Here is a 20,603-nt window from a genome sequence, read left to right on the forward strand (position 1 = left end):
GTTTTTACTGTAAAAGAGGAAAACGGTACAGTTTTCTACATAGAATTCAAATCTATTCAAGGGTTGGCGTTTACTCTGTCTAATCTTCTGTGAGAATATTGTTTACCCTACTGCCTGTCTTACGGTACTACATGTTGGAACTTGGGCATTCTATAATTTCACTATTTTGTTTAAGAATAGATTATAGGCCAAAGTGATACCAGAAATGTTTAGAAATATTTGCCTAGGAGTACAATCTAATTCTTTATTAAATGCCAATGTGTGTTTTTTTCTAGGCTCAATCATTTAAAAATAGAAATATCTGAAAAGGGATCTGATGTACAACCGGCGAATTGTCACCTCTCTGGGTGGGGTGCAGTCAAGAATTCAGCCCTACTGGTCCATCATGCTTGTTCATTCACAAACTCAGGAATGATTGGTTCCAGGATCCCAACAGTCACTCAACTTGTGATATCAAATCGTCCAGTATTTACATGGAATCTCTGTGAATCCCCTTGCATACTTTAAACCTCTCTGGACTACTTAGAGTACCTCATATGAGGGAAGTGATTTGTAAGTAGTTTTTGATATTACATTGGGGGAAAAGTCTACCCAATTTCAGTATGAACATCATCATGTAGCTTTGTCTGAATATTTTCAATTTGCTATTCTCCCACTTGGAAACGTAGCCTTCTCTCTCTCTCTCATCTCAGTTGATCCCTTGGCAGGACTACTTTCCCTTTCTTAAGATACACAAAGAATCACCGTTTTAAAACTACTGATCATGCCAAGCAAATAAGCCTGGTGCTTGATTATTTTTTAAAGGTGAGTTTTAGTAAGTTTGCTTCAAATTATTTTATTAACAAAAGACTTATTTAAACAATAAAAGAAAAAGGAAAACATGTTTCACACTGAGGAATATTCTGAGCGCATGAGTGTGGCTGTAGCTTCTAATTTCATCAGCCACAATGGACTAAAAGGAGAGTTAGAATAGATATATTCATATTTTTTAACATTTCAAAGTTTAAAAAAGCCTTGTGCCAATGTCTAAGAGCAAAGAAAGCACATAATAAAATAGACTTTTAAAATTACAAATGAAAATCTGTACATCAAAGGTATTTTAAGGCCTTCCCACGGGCACTGTAGTATAGAATAAGAGATGAGGAGCCACCATGAATGTAGCAGCACATCAGGCATTGCAAGTCTGGCCCATCTCAGCCTGCAGGATCATCTCTTCTTTTCTCAGGGGGAAAGTGTCAATGAGGTTGAAGAGAGCCATGGGTGTCACTAACGAGACATAACGTTCTTTATCCATGCCATGCTTATCCACTAGAACCATGCTGAAGGAGTAGAGAGGAATTCGAAGCAACAGCCTGGAAGAAACAAAAAGAAGACTTGTCTGTGTTTGACCCCAAATCCCAAGACCAGCCATAGCCCTTGGAAAATCCTATGCAACAGAAATGCTTGATGCCATGAAGGATTGAATCCTTTTTATGCCCTCACTCAAGCTACTCAAAGTGTGGATTTGAAGGATTTGCTCAGAAAAACACTAGCTCATGTCTGACCTCGTTCTGTAACAAATCAGAATATGGAATATTGTAATATCTCCAGTCAATCGGTATTCAGAAGAAAGGCTGAGTAACTCTGCTTTGCATTATTATGGTCTGGAAGATCTCAGGCTGGCTATGGTACTATCAACCAAAAGTAGCTACAAGGGGACTATAACAATGATGATTAACAACAAGACTGTTCGCCACTCAGGGGATATTTGGACAAGTCTGAACACACCTTTGGTTGACATAAGAAGGGCGTTAGAGACTACTGGCATCTAATTGAACAATACTAGATATGCTGATATATTTATCCTACAATGTACAGGACAACCTTGTAACCAAACAAATCCAGCCCCAGATGTCAAAAGAGCCAAGGTGGAGGAAGCCTGGACAACATAAATTTAATTAAAGTAACATTCAAAAGTTTATAGTGATGTCCTATTCAGTGACTATTTTAGAAGTGCATTTAGAACTGTGTAGGTTAAGCCTACATCTAGGCACTTTTACTTATTTGCCTATAATTTGTACCACAAATAATTTCTAAAAATAGTCAGGTATGGTTTCAAGTGTATGGTGTCTCTTTCTATACTTCAACATATATATGGATTTAATCTATGAAAATGTTTTCTATCAATACCAGCATATTTAAATGAGAAAGCCAAGAGCAAAGTAAATAGACAGCTGAGCCCGGGGAAATAATGAGGCCATCCAATCTCCTCCTGGATTTTGTTTCTGTTGGAATGTCTCTAGGTTATATAACGGGCAGAACATGCAGTGCTGTATGAATTTAAAGTGTAAGTTTTCCTATCATGAATGGTCCTGAGGTTGTTTGTTTGTTTGCATAAAAATGAGCCGAGCAGTGGTAGTGCAAACCTTTAATCCCAGCACTTGGGATGCAAAAAAAAAAAAAAAAAGGTAGATAACTGTGCATATTGAGGCAAGACTGGTCTACAGAGTGAGTTCTAGGACAGCTATATACATAGAGGAGATCCTGTCTCGAAAAACAAAAGGGAAAGGCAGGTAGAAACAAACAAACAAACAAACAAACAAACAAAGGTGGTGAGATGGGCAGACCAGTGAGAGGTAGGGATGAATTAGAAGAATATAATAACATACATGTATGAACATGCCATAAGGAAACACACTCATTTTCATACTAACTTGAAAAACTAATAAAAATATCATTGCATAAAATAAACACTGAATATACATATTAAAAAGCCATGTTATGAAGGGAAGGAATAATTAATACTTCCCCCAGTGGAAAGATGACTTGCTAATCCCTGTCTAGTGACTAGAAGATGATTGATTACACTGCCTCCACCAGGCAGCCAATGTCTAAGTGTTGAAGGTAAGTTCAACCTCAAGGGCTGCCCAGAAAAAAAATAGAGGAGTGAGAAACTAAGGTGGGGCAGGAAGGAGAAGGGGCAAGGGATGCTATGGCTGGAGCTTGTAGGTAGGATAGCTAGATGAAACAATGCAACACATTGTTCTATAACACTTATGAGGCCAGAATGATAACAGCCTGGGGGCTATACTACACGTTCCTTGTGACTGTTGTACATTAGCTAACACAGAATATAAAAATAAGACAATCGCCATGGGAAATGAGAAATGGTCACACCAGCAACAGCAACAGGAATAGGTCCTGCTGGAGCTGAGACTAGACACCTCAGAGACAAGTGATAGGGCACCTCACAGATTGGGCTTTTGGCATGCGTGATGAGGTTGGCAGTATTTCTGAACAGCATGATGATTATCATCAGATGGCAATTCTTCCTGAGTCACCTTCCTGGGAAGTCTGAGAATAACATCATTATTAAACTGGTATTCTTTTTGGTCCCCGTTATCCTTACGATAGAAAATTACTCTAAGTAGGGCATGACTTAGCTTACACATTTAAGAAGAAAAGAAATGGGGGCACAGAAGAAGTTGGGCAGTGATGTGGCAACAGCAGGCACCCAGCCTTTCATTTCTGTTGATTCTCTTCAATACTATCTCTATGGCCTAACAAGTATTTGAAATTGGTACTCTAGCCAGACTAGAGAATTTTCAGACTATCCAGGCATACTTATTCACTTTGTCTTTCTTCCTGTCTTCTATTCATTGAGTAAATCATGGCCATTCCTTTTTGTTGTAATTCAAACAGAAAAATAGTAGGACATCCATCTGCCAAGTACTTTGTGCCCCTGTGGAATGTCGTATGAAGATAACTGCAGCCAGACGTGGAATTCAATAGGTGATGGTTAGAAGTTACTTGGAAAACTTTTATTTCGAAACTGACACCTTAGTAAAACACTAAGCAAGTAGTTCTTGAAATATGGTTCTCAGATAACTTGCCAGTCATACAAACTCTTAGGACCTACCTTAGACCTACCAAATCCAAAAATATAGGGAGCAAGCAAAAGAACAAAATTTTCACCCTGTAGAAAATTATGATGTAGGCTAAAATTTGAGAACCACCACAAAATTCATTTAAGCAGCTTATTTGTAACAAATCATTATCAGCCTACAGAGCTCTATATTAGTCCCAATGTACCGGCTATAAAATAATAGATCTTTTCCCTAATGTAGAATTATCTATTTTTCATTTTTAAACAGTTCAAAATTTCATCAAGATTTTACTAATGTTGTATCTGTATATATCATATGTCTGTGTATCTGTGTCCACCATCTATCTATTATCCTAAGTAATTTCACAAACTCTAAAACAAGTACGTAGTGTACATATGTCTGTGTTTGCATGTGTGTACATATACCATATATGTTCAGGTACACAAGCATATGTGTTAATGTGGCAGTCCAAGATTGACATAAGGAGTCTGCCTCAATGACTCTCCATCTTATTCATGAAATTAGGATCTCTCAGTTCAACTCAGAGCTCACTGATAAGGCTAATCTAAACAGTCAGCTTGCTCCAGAGATCCCTGTCTCTGTCTTCCAAGGCTGGAGTTACAGACAGGTCCATCATGCCTTCTTAGCCTTTACTTGGGTTCTGAGCATCTGCTCTTATTTTCACATTTATGAGGCAAGCACTTTATCTACTGAACCATCTCCTCAGTCTCCTGCAACAAGTTTTGTCTAAGTAATTGATAAGTGGTATGATAGAAAGGTTCTCTCTCTCTCTCTCCCTCTCCCTCTCTCTCTCTCTCCCTCTCTCCCTCTCTCCCTCTCTCCCTCTCTCCCTCTCCCTCTCCCTCCCTCTCTTTCTGTGTGTGTGTGTGTGAGAGAGACAGAGAGACAGACAGATCCAAGCTAGAGTCATCTTGAAAAAAGTAACCTCAAGAGAGAAAATGCATCCATCAGATTGACGTGTAGACAAGTCTGTAGGGGCATTTTTTAGATTTATGATTGATGTGGGAAGGCCCAAGCCATTGGGGGTGCTATCACCTCTGTAAGTGCAAGCTGAGTAGGACAGGGGTGAAAGCCAATACTCATTGCTCCACTACAGTCTCTGCTTTAGTTCTTATATCCAGGTTTCATCTTGCCAAATGATGCTAGCTTTCGCTAAGTGGCATAAATCTAACCAGGGTATCTCTCTGTGATACACTCTTAGGAAATTTTTGTGAACTTTTTTGAACACATTTGATGTTATTCACCATATGCTATTTTATTGTTTTCATAAAGATAAGTCACTGCATTTCAAAAACTCCCTTGAAATTCAGTTTTAATTATGCGATTAGTTCTAGCCAATGGAGTGGGGGTTTAAGTAATGTGTAACATTTCCAAGGATAAACACAAAAGATTAAACTATAATTTGAGTTTAAATGTCCTCCAAGGGCCCATGTGTTGAAGCATACTTCTTAGGTGGCACTACTGGGACATGGTAGACTCTTTGAGAAATGATGTCTACCATGAGGCTTTTAGGCCTTTTGGAAACATCTCCTTGAAACAGATTATGAAACCCTGGTCTCCTTGTCTCTCTGTCTCCTGGCTCTTGATATAAACAATTTATGAGACTATATGCTCCCTCCATGATGGGTTACCTTTACTAGAAACTTGAAGCAATTTGAATGGAGTTTCCCTATTTCCAATTATAGACTTTAAAATCATGACCAAAAGAAACATTTATATGAGTTACTTGTCTCAGGTATTCTGATAAAATAACAAGAACCAGACTACTACTATTGTCTGCTTTTTTTCTCTTTCGTCCTCATTTTCAGAAAACTGAAATGGCATGGGTGTCTCAGATATGAATGTACAAGATGATAAAACCATGTGCGAGTCTAAAGGATAAGGATGCATCTGGGACCTTGAAATCCGAGACTTGCAGTGTACAAAAGAACAACGTTCTGCAGGAAGGGAAGATTTTAAAGAGTGTTAGTTTGTCCTAATTACCCATGTCACAGTGGTCAAAAGATACAAGAAAACATGTTATTCTGAAATTGCCTTTTAGCTATTGAATCTCACTTCAATACAACATTACTCAAGGTCTGGCTATTAGCGCTCTAGCTTTAGAAGTATGACAGAAAGGAGAGATAAATATTAAGACAAGGGTATAAACAAGTGCTCTGGATGGATGGAGAAAAAAGACATCAAGGGCTGCTTAGTGTCTGTCCTAAGGATAGCAGCAACTGATGCTAAGTCATTTTATTTTCATACCCCCCTCTCCTATTAAGACACACACACACACACACACACACACACACACACATGCATACACATACCACATCACACACATACATACAGACACACATACATCACATACACACCACACACATACACAGATACATACATAATACACAAACACACACACATGTGCACACATACACATATACCACATGACATACACACACATATAGACACACACACATATAGACACATACACTATACACACATACCACACCATGCACACAATACAGATATACACCACATACACAGATACATTCACATATACACACAGAGAGACATACACACACATATATACATACACACACATACCACACAGCACACATACATAAAGACACATACCACATACACACATATACCACATATACAGACATACACACACATACCACATACCACACACACATATATACACATATGAACACATACACATACTACACACACACATATATACACATATGAACACATACACACACCACACCAATACACACAGAGAGACACACATACAGACACACACATATACCACATATACACACATACACACATATACCACACATCACACACACATACCCACATACGTATGCATATGTACACATACCACGCACACATACACATACCACATACTACACACATACACACAGACATGCACATATACACACACATACATACACATACAAATACACATGCACACATATATGCACCCATATACAAACATACACACACACATATCACACACACATACACACATACAAATACACATACCACACATGCACACACATATGCACACATATACACACATATACAAGCATACATACACACATACAGACACACATACATATACACACATATGTATGCACACAGATACACATTCATGCATACACATACACCACACACATATAGATAAGCATAGACACATAGACACACACATACAAACACACACATACCACACCACACACACACACATACAGACATACATCATACATACATGCATATCACACCACACCACACACACACACAGACATACACATTCACATATACCCCACCACACACCTACACACACATATACCACATACCAGAGGGAGAGGGAGAGACAGAGGCAGAGGAAGTGGGAGGATATGAGAGAGAGGAGAATAAACTTGTTGGAGGGGGAAGAAGAAAACACTAGCAATTTCCCACTGCATAATTCAGTCAGACATGCAGGAACAGGCCAATTAGCATGATTATAATACTCCCAGAATAAAAGCAATTAAGCACTGAAGGTTGCCTGGACTAAATACTGAATAGAAAGCTAAAGGGGTCTGCAACCCTATAGGTGGAACAACAATATGAACTAACCAGTACCACCCCGGAGCTCTTGACTCTAGCTGCATATGTATCAGATGATGGCCTAGTCGACCATCATTGGAAAGAGAGGCCCTTTGGTCTTGCAAACTTTATATGCCTCAGTACAGGGGGGAACGCCAGGGCCAAGAAGTGGGAGTGGGTGGGTAGGGGAGTGGGGGGAGGGTATGGGGGACTTTGGGGATAGCATTGGAAATGTAAATGAAGAAAATACCTAATAAAAAATAATAACAGAATGGTGAAGATATAATATATTTGAGTCACAAAATTTAGAGAGTTCAGATGGGTACCACTCTGGAAGCTTCATCTTTACTGGCTAGTTTTCACAATGTCAGAAAGTACGATACACTCTTCGAAAATTAATAATAATAATAATAATAATAATAATAATAATAATGTCTTACTTAGCTGTGAATATGACAAGTTACAGTAATGGCTGTCATTGTAAGATATGCCCACTAGGGCAATAGTGGCACAAAAGCTATTGGAGTGTCAAACCACTCACTGATTATGTTTAGGGCTGCAAAAAATGGAGCCCATTCCTGCCAGCATAGGAGAGACTATTCTTAGGACAGAGGGCCTAGCAAACATTACTACCATAATTGTTTCTTATAGAGTTTCCATAGAAGTCTGTAGAGGAAATTTCAAGGGTTTTTCTTTCAAGTTTAAACCTTGAGATTTATGAATGAGTTCTATCTAAAATTAGAGACACATAAACTGTTTCCAAATTGGTAATTCTGACACATGTGTTTTTTAAAGGAATAAAAAGAAAAAGAAATCAGAAAAATTGACCAGATACAAGAGCACACATGGTGAGATGCAAGCATATTTTTAGGGAATGAAATTTAAGGACAGAGTGCATGTTGCCTACCTGAGCTGCAGAGCTAGAGCTGGAGGCATAATCTTTGCTCTGATCCTGCCGATGAGGGTTGGGAAGACTCCTACCAGCTCCACCACGGTGACATGTCGGAGATCTAGGCCACACTGTGCTTGCTGAAGGAACAACCAACAGGGGAGGTGTGAGTGGAACTAAGGAACTGCAAAAGCACCCCAGAAATGGGTTTCTTGTGGGTGCTTCTTTACCTACTCCAAATTTCTCTGAAAACAATTGAGAAACTAAGGCTAAGTGTGAGTGCCTAGAAAACCTAACTATCTTCCTAGAGGAATTATACAAAATAGCCTGGCAGCAGGGAGAATGCAGCGAGTCCTGCAGTGACTTGATGTGTGTATGTGTGTGTGTGTGGGGGGGGGGGGATGATACCCTGGGAGGGTCCTTCCTTCTCAGAGGAAAACAGGAGGAGGATTGGGGGAGGGATCTGAGAGGGGACTGGGGCGAGAAGGAGCACTGATATTGGGGAATAAAGTGAATAAATAAATACATTTAAAGAAAAAAAATCTAGATCCAAAATACCATAACCAACCAGATAATCAGCAATTCAGCAAGGGCCTGAGGGAGCAGGGATGGTCTAGGGCTGAGGGCTGCAAAAACTTCCCCAAAAGAAGAAGATAATAAATAGTAGTGGTCACAGTGACTCAAAGGCTTTTAACCTAATGATTCAACTCTATCACTACAATCTAAAACCAGCCATAACCAAATGTACAGATGAATAAAGGTTACTGTGGTTATTAAATTTTAATTTTGCAAAACACAGCAGCAATAGGCCAATTTTGGTGCATGAACCAAGGTTTTTCCGTGTAGAAGAAAGGCAAGTTTCTTGGCTTATTCTTTTTGTAGAGATAAGAAGAGCTCAAGAAATCTGTGGCCATGCCATGCTGCTATGCCAAAACCCATAAAAGCAGGTAAATATATATACTTGCATTTTATGAGGAGCAAAGAGTTTGTGCTGAATAGTTTTATGTCACCTTCACATAAACTAAAGTCATGTGAGAGGAGGGAACCTCAATTGAAAAAAATGCCTCCAGCTGTGGGGTGTTTTTTAAATTAGTGATTGATGGAGGAAAGGCAAATAAACACTTTCCTTACCAAATGGGATTAGTCATGGTCTTTCATCACCTCAGTGCTAATTAAAACATAGGTATACAAGGGCAGGGAGTGTGATGGAGGCTTAGTAAACGGATTTAGTAGATTTAGTTCTTCCCATATGATTCTTCCCAGTCCATGGGCAACCAGTTCAGATGACAAAGAAGAGTGAAAGAAAGACTCATTTTTCATTGTAGTTTTTTGCTAATGTGTGTAGTAAACTGCTGCCTTTGATTAAACCAAGAATGTTCTAACAAGAATAAGGGGATCTCCTACAAGAGAAGGAAGTGTAGCACGCCCTGCTTCTTTAGTATTCAGTAACATGGACCAACTTCAACTAAGCAACTTCAAGACTAAGTCAGGCAACTTAGTGTGATGCTCACAGTTTCTACCTTTCTCTGGCATGTTATCTCCTTCAGTAGCAACAAAATTCATCTCCATTTGAGTTGGGGATATTCCCAGGGAGGGATATGGTGCCTAGAGGCCCTTGGATGCCTTTTATCTCCTTGGGAAGATTCCTGATGGATCACCTCCAGTCTATGAATGTGCTGGACAGGATCAGCAAAGACAATTGTTTTTTGGCCGGACCTGGACAATATGTCAATTAAACTTATGAGCAAAGGCAGAGAAACTTCACTGGTTGGAGAATGATTGGGTTAGCTCTGGGGAGTCAATGTTAATAAGATTATGCACCAGCACCAGAAATGAATGAGTGCATCTAAAGTACTGGTTCCTTAAACTCACCCTAAATGGATTAGGCTTTTGTTTTCAGTGCCTGTCTTCTTCCTGTCAGAGTTCTCCCTCCCACCTTGGCTATGCCTCCATGTCTCACCTGTAACATTCCCAGCTGCAATCTGTAGAGGAGGTTTCGAGCTGTGGGTGTAGACACAATTAGGAGTCGCCTTTTCTCATAAAACTGATCCAGAAGTGCAGCTGCTGTTCTGACACCAACATTGACATTCATCGCTGTAATCAGAAATGGTCACATGAGTTCCAAAGCTCTCTCTGTGTTCTGGCTTGATCTAGCCAGTTCCATATGAAACCAAGTATACCCTAAGATGAGACTTCAAAGGTAATTAGTTGATTAGAAAAGTGAATTTGTGACTCCCAGAATCATAAGATCAGAGGTGAGGAGGAGGACATCTGCCTCAACACCTGGGAGTAACTGGGACGAGTGGGACCCACACACTCAGGAACTCCAACCTACCAGTGTCACGAGTTATTTCCTGTCTGGGCCAGTGCCCTGAGCAGACCTTGGTTATAAACCCTGAAGCCAGTCCCACAACACCCAGAGGAAGCTCCACTCCCAGGAGCTCTAACATGCCCAGGATCATAAGATCAGAGGTGCCCTGAGCAGACCTTGGGTGCTAACTCCACAGCCTGTCTCAAAACACCCAGAAGAGGCTCCACTTCCAGGTGCTCTGACATGCCCAGGATCCCAGGATCCCAAGATCCCAGGATCTCAGAAGCTTGATCTCACAAGGATCTCAGGGACCCAGAGATAGCTTGACTCCCAGGAGCTCTGAAACACCTAGGATCTCAGAATCACAGGATCCCAGTATCACAGGATCTCAGAGACAGCTGAACTCTGAGGAGTTCTGAGTCAACGAGGATCACAGGAAGGACAGGCTCCAGACAGATATAGAGAGGGCAGGTATCATTAGAGATCATCAGATGGCAGGAGGCAAACATAAGAACATAAGCAACAGAAACCAAGGTTAGTTAGCATCATCAGAACCCAATTCTCCACCATAGCAAGTCCTGGATACACCATCACACCGGAAAATCAAGATTCTGATCTAAAATCACTTCTCCTGATAGTGATAGAGGACTTTAAGGAGGACATCAATAACTCCCTTAAAGAAATACAGGAGAGCACAGGTAAACAGGTAGAAGCCCTTAAAAAAGAAACACAAAAATCCCTTTAAGAATTACAGGAAAACACAATCAAACAGACGAAGGAAATGAACAAAATCATCCAATGTTTAAACATGGAAATAGAAACAATAAAGAAATCACAAAGGGAGACAAACCTGGAGTTAGAAATCTAAGAAAGAGATCAGGACTCATAGATGCAAGCATCACCATCAGAATACAGGAGATAGAAGAGAGAAGTTCAGGTACAGAAGACACCATAGAAAATATTGACACAACAGTCAAAGAAAATGCAAAAACCTCCTAACCCAAAACATCCAGGGAATCAATGACACAATGAAAAGACCAAACCTAAGGATAATAGGTATAGAAGATTCCCAACTTAAAGAGTCAGGAAATATCTTTAATAAACTTACAGAAGAAAACTTCCTTAACCTAAAGAAAGAGAGGCCCATGAACATACAAGAAGCCTCCAGAATTCCAAATAGACTGGACCAGAAAAGAAAGTCCTCCTGTCACATAATAATCAGAACAACAAATGCAGTAAACGAAGAAAGAATATTAAAAGCAATAAGGGAAAAAGGTCAAGTAACATATAAAGGCAGACCTATCAGAACTGCACCAGACTTCTCAACAGAGACTATGAAAGCTAGAAGACCCAGGGTAGATGTCATAAAGACCCTAAGAGAACACAAATGCCAGTCCAGGCCACTATACCCAGCAAGACTCTCAATTACCATAGATGGAGAAAACAAGACATTCCATGACAAAACAAAATTTATACAATATCTTTCCATGAATCCAGCCCTACAAAAGATAATAGATGGAAAACACCAACACAAGGTGGGAAACTACACCCTAGAAAAAAGCAAGAAACTAATCTTTCAACAAACCCACAAGAAGATAGCCACACCTATGCCAGTGCCTGGCAAATACAGAAGTGGATGCTCACAGTCATCTATAGGATGGAACACAGGGCCCCCAATGTAGGAGCTAGAGAAAGTACCCAAGAGATGAAGGGATCTGCAACCCTATAGTTGGAACAACATGATGAACTAACCAGTACCCCGGAGCTCTTGTCTCTAGCTGCATATGTAGCAGAAGATGGTCTAGTTGGCCATCATTGGGAAGAGAGGCCCCTTGGTCTAGCAAACTATATGCCCCAGTACAGGGGAAAGCCTTGGCCAAGAAGTGGGAGTGAGTGGGTAGGGGAGCAGGAGGGGTATATAGGGGACTTTTGGGATAGCATTTGAAATGTAAATGAAAAAAATCTAATAAAAAAAGAAAATAATAAAATCATGTTCTACAAACATCATGGAAAATTACTGATAATTTTCCTCGCTGTGCTTAAAATTAGCATTTTTTTCATTTTTTATTGGATATTTTCTTTATTTACATTTCAAATGTTATCCCCTTTTCTGGTTTCCCCTATGAAAAACAACCCCCCTCCCCCTGCTCCCCAACCTACCCACTCCTGCTTCCTGGCCCTGGCATTCCCCCACACTGGGGCATAGAGCCTTCATAGGACAAAAGGCCTCTCCCCCCATTGATGACCAACTAGGCCATCCTCTGCTACATATGCAGCTGGATACATGAGTCCCACTATGTGGGCTCTCTGGTTGGTGGTTTAGTCCCTGGGAGCTGTGTGTGTGTGTGTGGGGGGGGGTACTGGCTAGTTCATATTGTTGTTCCTTTTATGGGGCTTCAAACCCCTTCAGCTCCTTAGGTCTTTATCTCCTTCATTGAGGATCCATCACCCTGAGTGGTAACCCAATCACAAAAGAACACACATGATATGCACTCACTGATAAGTGGATATTAGCCCAGAAGTCCATAAGCACGGAATACCCAAGATACATTTCACAAACTACATGAAACTCAAGAAGAAGGAAGAACAAAGTGTGGATATTTCTACCCATCTTAGAAGCAGGTAACAAAACGCCCATGGAAGGAGTTACAGAAACAAAGTATGAAGCAGAGACGGAAGGAATGACCATCCAGAGACTGCCCCACCTGGGGATCCATCCCATACACAACCATCAAACCCAGACACTATGGTGGATGCCAATAAGTGCTTGCTGACAGGAGCCTGATAGAGCTGTTTTCCTGAGAGGTTCTGCCAGTGCCTGACAAATACAGAAATGGGATTCTCACAGCCATCCAATGGACTAAGCAGCTGGATACATGAGTCCCACCAATGAAATTAGCATTTTCTTAATGTTTAACCTCAACGAGTTTTTGCCATTTTGAAGTTTTTAAAATATACTTACTGATAAAATAATTTCTCTCCTAGAAACACTGATAAACTTTTTAAAGTAAACTTATAGTTAGACAATGTACACAGATATAAAATGTGTTTTAAATACTCTCTCACTATGCCAGGTGGTACCATATAAGGGCTTTTGAATATATTTCCTTATGATTCACTATTAATATTTTATGCTCTTTACTATGCTTAATTCCCAAAGAATATTTTGTATGTTTTGAAACAATTTGGTATTCAACATTAGATATAGGATCCTCAGTTATTGATAGTATTAAATGTTCATTAGTGATATTTTTAGGGTATGAAAGGATGTGAATATAAAAAGTTGAACAAATTTTTATATATTATTTGACTCTCAAAATACTCAATATTATTAATACGTTTGATGTATAAAATGCATTTAAATAATAAAAAATTTAAGAAAAAAGTGAATTTGTGAAGCAACTGTAATGGGCAAAGGATGCACACTAGTTTTCTCTTGCTTCTCTAACAAATTGTATTAAACTTAGAGGCTTAACCTAACATAAAGTCACTGTTCTTTCAATATGGCCATGGAGAACGTGAGTTAAGATCGTTTAATTATAGTTATAACATATAAACTAATGATAAATGACAAAGAGCCCCACATGATTGGCTCAGGACACAGAACAACAGTCTGGCCCTGAAGAAGAAATAATAGAAAACAAATGAAAACAAGCTATATAGGTTTTATGAAGTCATTGTTAATATTTCAAACTTGAGGCTTGCTTTAAAATCACTGTTCATTTACGTTTTCATGTGATCAACTATACTGAGTGACTGCTAGGTGCCAACTTCTGGGCCACTGCTCTCAATAAGACCCAGTTCTTTTCTCCAAAGTTGGCTTTGGGGTTCACAGCCTAGGACAGCCTTGGTCAATATAAATAGAATTTAAATGTCTATATAATTTGTTCTTTGTTTGTAGCTTCATTATAACTGTACAAACAAATATGTCAACCCAATATATCCAAATATTTCAACATGAAATCAATACAAAAAATAGGAGTGCTTTATAGTCATTCTTTATTGTGCTAAGACTTTGAAATTGGTGTATATTTTACACTGATAATATTCCTGAATTTGGATTCATTTCAAGTGCTTCATACCCATATATGGCTAGTAGCTACCATATGGACATATAGACATAAGATTTATTTGACAAGATACTCCAGGCCTCAGTGCCACAAAAATAGACATTAAGTACTTAGCTGAGGAGTCTGAGATGTTATGTGACCTTTCTGCTTTAATACATGAAATTGAAGAGATTCAACCACCTGCTTTGAATGGTAGAGTTAAAGTGGGGGAAAGGAAGAGATACCTGGGATTGAGAAAAAAAAAGGAAGCATATAAATAAAATAAAATGGTCTAGAGTGTCTTAGGTAGTCTAGATTTTACACTCTTAGCTATACCTAGCCCGACTGCTACTCATCTGCAAGAACTTGGGGCATATGTTCAAGGCTTATCCTGTACAAGGCAATGCTCTATTCCACCATTCAGTAGATGACCAGTTAAAAGAGGTATGGTTTCCTCATTTTACAAAGGAGGAAGGATTCCAAATGCCCAAGGTATGTATGACATTCAAGTCAATAGTACAAGACAGGAATTAGACTGTCTAAATACAGAAGTTTATTAACATTGAAAACTAGATCCTCCATCTGTAAAATAGAAGGATAAAGGTACATAAACAGTCAGTTGACGTATAATACCACTATAGGCTAGCCCTGAGTCCTGGCCTTCCAATTGTTTCCTCAAAGACATGGAAGGGTGATCAGGAAACAGGCAACAGCAAGACAAGGATGCAGGTGAGTTGAGCTGCAGCAGGGACTTAGCACCTTTGTTCACCCACTCTGGTGAGCAGAGATGATGCTGTATTTTATGATGTAGAGGATCAAAAACTGCTTTTGACCTGCCCTGGAATCAGGGGGTTTCAGATTCTGCTTCTAGCTGGAAAAAGAACTGCACACGTACCTGCACAGCTAGGCTCTGTGCCGGACCAAGCCAGATTGGATTGGCATACTCGGGCAGGACTACCCTGAAGCTCATAGCCGCCAATACAGGAGAATTCACAGGTGGCTCCATAATTGTCACCATCGCTGGAACACTTCATGTAACCATTCTCTGGGGCATTGAGCTTGCCACAACGTCTGACTGTAGGAGACACAAACCCAGAGTAGCCTTAGCCCTGAGCATGCAACCAGAGAAGGTGAGGTCTCAGTTTGTTATGATGTTATACATCACCTAGTGAAATGAGTTCCAGGCAGTGATGGCTATTTCTCGAATGGCCCATAATGGTCACCACCCTTCCCAGTGAGACCTTTGAAATAGCAGCATTAGCCGCCCTCATGATATAGATGAGGAGACCAGGCTCTGACTAGTGAATAATACTGACAAGCTGCCTAAACCATGAAACAAGAAGGTTTTTAAAAATATTTTTCTCAGGTAGACCAAAGATTTGAAAGACAAAGAGCACGACCTTTTAGGGGCCTAAAGGAGGGGACTTCTTACCACTCTGGTCATTGCCAGTAATTGAGCTATTAGTTCAATGAAGGAAAAATTATTCTTCTTAAATAGGTAGCTATGAGCCCCTTTGAAACTAGTCCCATTCCCTACATGACCTACTCATATTGAAATCCATACATTAAGATGGGATGTTTTGCTTAGCTTCATGAAAACCTAATCCATAGCAGGCAGTACTCCTATGACCAGGGGCATCAGACAGCTCTGGATTGAGAATCTGTCCCCTCTCTCTTTGAAGTTCCAGTAACTGGACAAGCATCCGGAAGCAGCAGTCTCACCTCTTACTTTAACTCGAAACTTGCAAGTTCCCTTGTTCTCGGCTCTGTCATAGACTGTGTACTCAATCTTGTGGTCTCCTTCTGGAAAATTTGAGCCCGGAGGAAGGCCTTTCAGAATAACACTTAAGGAAGAAAGCAGAAATATCCAGGATTATGCTTGTTTCCCTAAAAAGCAGATATTGAGTGCTGAGTCTATACCGAACAGAGAGGAAAGTTCTGTTAAAGGGCAGCTTCTGGGCCCTTTAACCAGAACAGAGGTTCTGAGAGGAATGAGGTCCCCTGAGCTTCCCTCTGTTTCACAAGAACAATTTGATGCCAGAAAAATAGAAGTCCCCAGCTAAGGGGAGATTCAGTTTGTTTGTGTATTCGTTTGTTGCTGAATGACAGAACAGGGGCAAAGGGCCTTTATTTCAAGCTGAGCCTGTATGTTTTGCATGTATGTTGGGCAGAAACTCAATGCTTTTTGAGAAAAATTCTTTTGAAGTACAGTTTAGTTGACCATTTGGCAATTTTGCCCTGGAACGGGTACTAGAGTGTTCTTTGCTTTATTTCATCGGCGTCAGTGATGACCTTCTGAGCAAATGGTAAAAAAAAAAAGGTTTCTGAATCCTTGACTAGCCTAATACTGTAATAGTAAGAGCAAAATCTCTTGTTTGCTTTATCTAAATCTCACGCATATCAAGCACGGTTTATTATTTATTATTTAATTTAATCCTCATAGAGCTCTTTTGGGTAGAAAAAAAGCCTCCATCTCACGAGTAAGGAAACCAAGACAACAGAAGGCTAAGGGACTTAGCCAAGATTGCACAATAAGGGGTGACTATAGCATCTATCCTTGCAATCTGACAACACTCCCAGCAGATAAAACACAATCAAATGACAGCTTTTGGCTAATTTTTAAGATATAAAAAGTTCTCATGCCTGTTCCTAGGAATTATGATATGTGATAATAATGGGCATGTGGAATTATCATTGTCACCATTAAGGAAAACTATTCACATACGTGTGACATGATTACAAGGCTTATGAACTCAGAAGTTGCACACTATTGACTTTAACTGCCTTAAGATCCTTAGATAGCAAATGTAAATTCAGATAAACCCAGAAAGAGTAATCACTCATGTATGAGTGGCTGCCAATTTCTCTGAGACTCCATTTCATTATGAAAGTAGCAGGAGTCGCCAAGGGGAACTGAAAAAGAAACACCCATGTCAGAGTTTGCCAGTACACCCTTCGCTTTGGAAGCAGACCATAGAATAGTAGTTAGGGAAAGATGCTGGGGAGGAGAGTCCCAGGACATGTGCTAGGAAAGCAAGAAGCCCAAGCATGAGTTGAACATGGGACAAGTCAGATTTCCTGAACACATGTTACCACAGACTACATCTAAGCTGCTGAACAGAGGGTTGGGGGCCACCGTGGTCCTTTTGCTAAGTGTCATCATTTGAACCCTAATAACAGGTCCTCTTCAAAATGGCAAAGCTTTTTAGATAAATGAGGAGTCAAATGGCCACCTGACATCTTATGTTTTGAATATATTATATAAGACTTAACTGTTGCAGAAATCTAAGAACTGACTATATTCAAGGGGCTGAGTCAGGCTTTATACAAGACTGTCACAAATTAAGGATAAATAGTGACTAACCCACAATTATGCCAACTCTGACTTGATTTTCTACATTGTGTGTGTGTGTGTGTGTGTTATATTGTATAGTAATGTTCATGTGTGTATAGTGTTGTTTTATTCATACGGCTTACCTTTTAAACTCAATTCCATGAAGTTTCTCCTAGGGGGGTTATGATCTACATATGTAGGAAGAGTAAATATGTTTACTGATGGAACTTTATCTTTGAGAAGTTGTAGTTGAGAAAGATCCTAATCTTGTTATTTTTAGTAGATGATACACTGGAGGGATTATTAGAGTGTGGAAATAAAATGTGAATAAGAGATTTAACTGCTCTTACTAGTAAATGATATGCAATTGCTAAAAATTGTGTATAAAACTCTGTTGTCTTGAGCCTCACAGGATTGACAAGATTCCAGAAACTCTGTCCGTGCCTCATGGCCCAAAATGACGTAAGTCAGAAACTTATTGTCCAGGTATGTGACCTGTGTCAGAAGATCTAAGTGAGCCATGAACTTTAATTGATACATGGGCATGCTGACATGAAGTCAGGGTCTCCTGGAAAATACTGTTAGGGTACAGGTCCAAATGATATACTAGAACAACATGTGACTGACTCTCACTAACGGTGACTACCCATTACTCAGCTGGACATTAAACTATGAATGCAGTGGGACAGAAAAACAGGCGTGGGGCAGGGAAGAAGCCAAAGGATGACAAGTATTTGATGCCCTCAAAGGGCATTTTGTTAAAAACAAAAATGAAAAGTTTTGAAGCAGGAAAAAAAAATAGACAAGGAATGTAAAAGTACTGTATCATCTGGTTGGGCATGGTGGCGCACGCCTTTAATCCCAGTACTTGGGAGGCAGATGCAAATGGATTTCTGAGTTCTAAGCCAGCCTGGTCTACAAAGTGAGTTCCAGGACAGCCAGGGCTACACAGAGAAATCCTGTCTCAAAAAACAAAAACAAAAAAAAGCACTGCATCAAACCACAGAGTAATGAGAGGCACAGCATTTGGCTTAGCATACACAGAAGCCTCACCAATGTGTTTGGGGGCTTAGGAAGGCCTTGGACATGAGAAGGAGCCCTTTTAGTAAGCAACAGGAGAAAGCAGATCCTGGAATTTACCAGCTACCTTTCTTTCTCACTTGCTTCCTTTCTTTCTTCCTTCCCTCTACCCCTTCTTACTTTTCTCCCTGTCTTCCATCAATAAATATTAGCTGAGTGCTATGTGCCAGGTACAATTCTTGTCTTTAGGAATGAGGTACTGAATGTATTATAATGAAGACAGACAATAAAAATCATATAAATAAACTCTACAATATATTAGATGGTGACCAGAGAGTACCGGGTCCAAAACATAAATGGATTGGCATAGATACACCCCACTCTTGGTAGTAAGCACTTCATATTCAGGAAATGTTCTGACTTTCCAAAAAGACAACATAAGTTGGTGATATAGCTCAGGACCAGTGCTTACCTAAAATGTATAAGGCTTCAAGGAGGGAGAGGGAAAAGGGAGGGGGATACAGAGAGGGAGAGGGAGAGGGAGAGAGGGAGAGGGAGCATTCCAGCTGCCAAATTTCATGTTTAACTTACTCAGTAAGAATTCCATCTGCTGTATCTCTTCCCTCTGGGGTTTCCCAGGACACCCGGACTGTCAGCTTATTGGGCTCAGCTATACGTTCTTTCACACTTGGGCACTTGATTCTAGGAGGTTCCATATCTTGAAAACATAATCCAATCAAGAAATATGTTATACTTGTGGCCTACACTCCCAGTCTAAAATGCCAAGACCTCTAGATACTTGCCCTTTCCGAAGAGACCGTTCACTCTGGAAATCTCTTCTATCCTTTCATCCTGTCCTTTCCAGCCTGCTGAGTTTTAAAGACCATTTAGGACTTACCTGCAAAAAGCAGACCTGCCATCCTCTGCCCTTGCTACATGTGCTGTGTGTACACTTCCTAACTCTGTACACTGAATTGGCAACAGCACAGTTAGTCAGCTAAAGCCAGAAGCCATTCAGCTTTAGGGACTGATTTGAAGACACTTAGAATACCAAGCAAAGGCATTATCACCTGCTTAGATTCAATTGGATGCAACAAATCTTTCGTGAATGCCAACTTTATCCAAGGGTGTCATTCCAAATGCTGGCATTGGAGGTGGAAGTGAATCTGATGCTAAAAATTTATCTGAGTTTATAGTGTATTGGGGTGCTTATTTCATCACAAACCACATATAACAGGAGACAGAGAACAGCATTGTTCCGGATAAGGCAAACTTGAATGCCATGGATGTGTAATGGAGCCCACCTCTCTCAGTTTACATATGTTCTCACTGAGGCTCACGGGGGTTTCAGTGCAGTGTTTGAGTTACTCCACCCACTCCTTAACAAGATGGGTTGATAATGAGGGCTGGGAATGAATGAGATGTTCATTCTACATTGAGGTGTTGCCTGTAATCAAAGCTGAAGTAAAATCGCAGGAGGAAATTATAAAGTTTGCCAGTTGGTCTTTGATGTCAAGAAGGTAGGGAATATACTTAA

The 20,603-nt window shown here is 40.0% G+C and overlaps 1 protein-coding gene across 4 annotated transcripts in view; it reads right to left on the reverse strand.

The window, feature by feature from the left end:
* Positions 1 to 225: 225 nt before the first annotated feature.
* Positions 226 to 20,603, reverse strand: part of Srpx (sushi repeat containing protein X-linked) — a 78,790-nt gene continuing 58,412 nt past the window's right edge. The window contains exons 3-8 of one of the 4 annotated variants that reach the window (XM_021153439.2): positions 19,658 to 19,784; positions 16,435 to 16,556; positions 15,608 to 15,787; positions 10,313 to 10,446; positions 8,371 to 8,492; positions 226 to 1,352 (exon numbers count right to left, since the gene is read on the reverse strand). In XM_021153439.2, the coding sequence (XP_021009098.1) occupies positions 1,169 to 1,352; positions 8,371 to 8,492; positions 10,313 to 10,446; positions 15,608 to 15,787; positions 16,435 to 16,556; positions 19,658 to 19,784 (869 nt within the window). In that variant the 3' untranslated portion in view covers positions 226 to 1,168. The remainder of the gene's footprint in view (positions 1,353 to 8,370; positions 8,493 to 10,312; positions 10,447 to 15,607; positions 15,788 to 16,434; positions 16,557 to 19,657; positions 19,785 to 20,603) is intronic. The other 3 variants (XM_021153437.2, XM_021153438.1, XM_029473323.1) reach the window with 3 other exon arrangements.

Source organism: Mus caroli, chromosome X (genome assembly GCF_900094665.2).
Source record: "Mus caroli chromosome X, CAROLI_EIJ_v1.1, whole genome shotgun sequence".
NCBI classification, from domain to species: domain Eukaryota; kingdom Metazoa; phylum Chordata; class Mammalia; order Rodentia; family Muridae; genus Mus; species Mus caroli.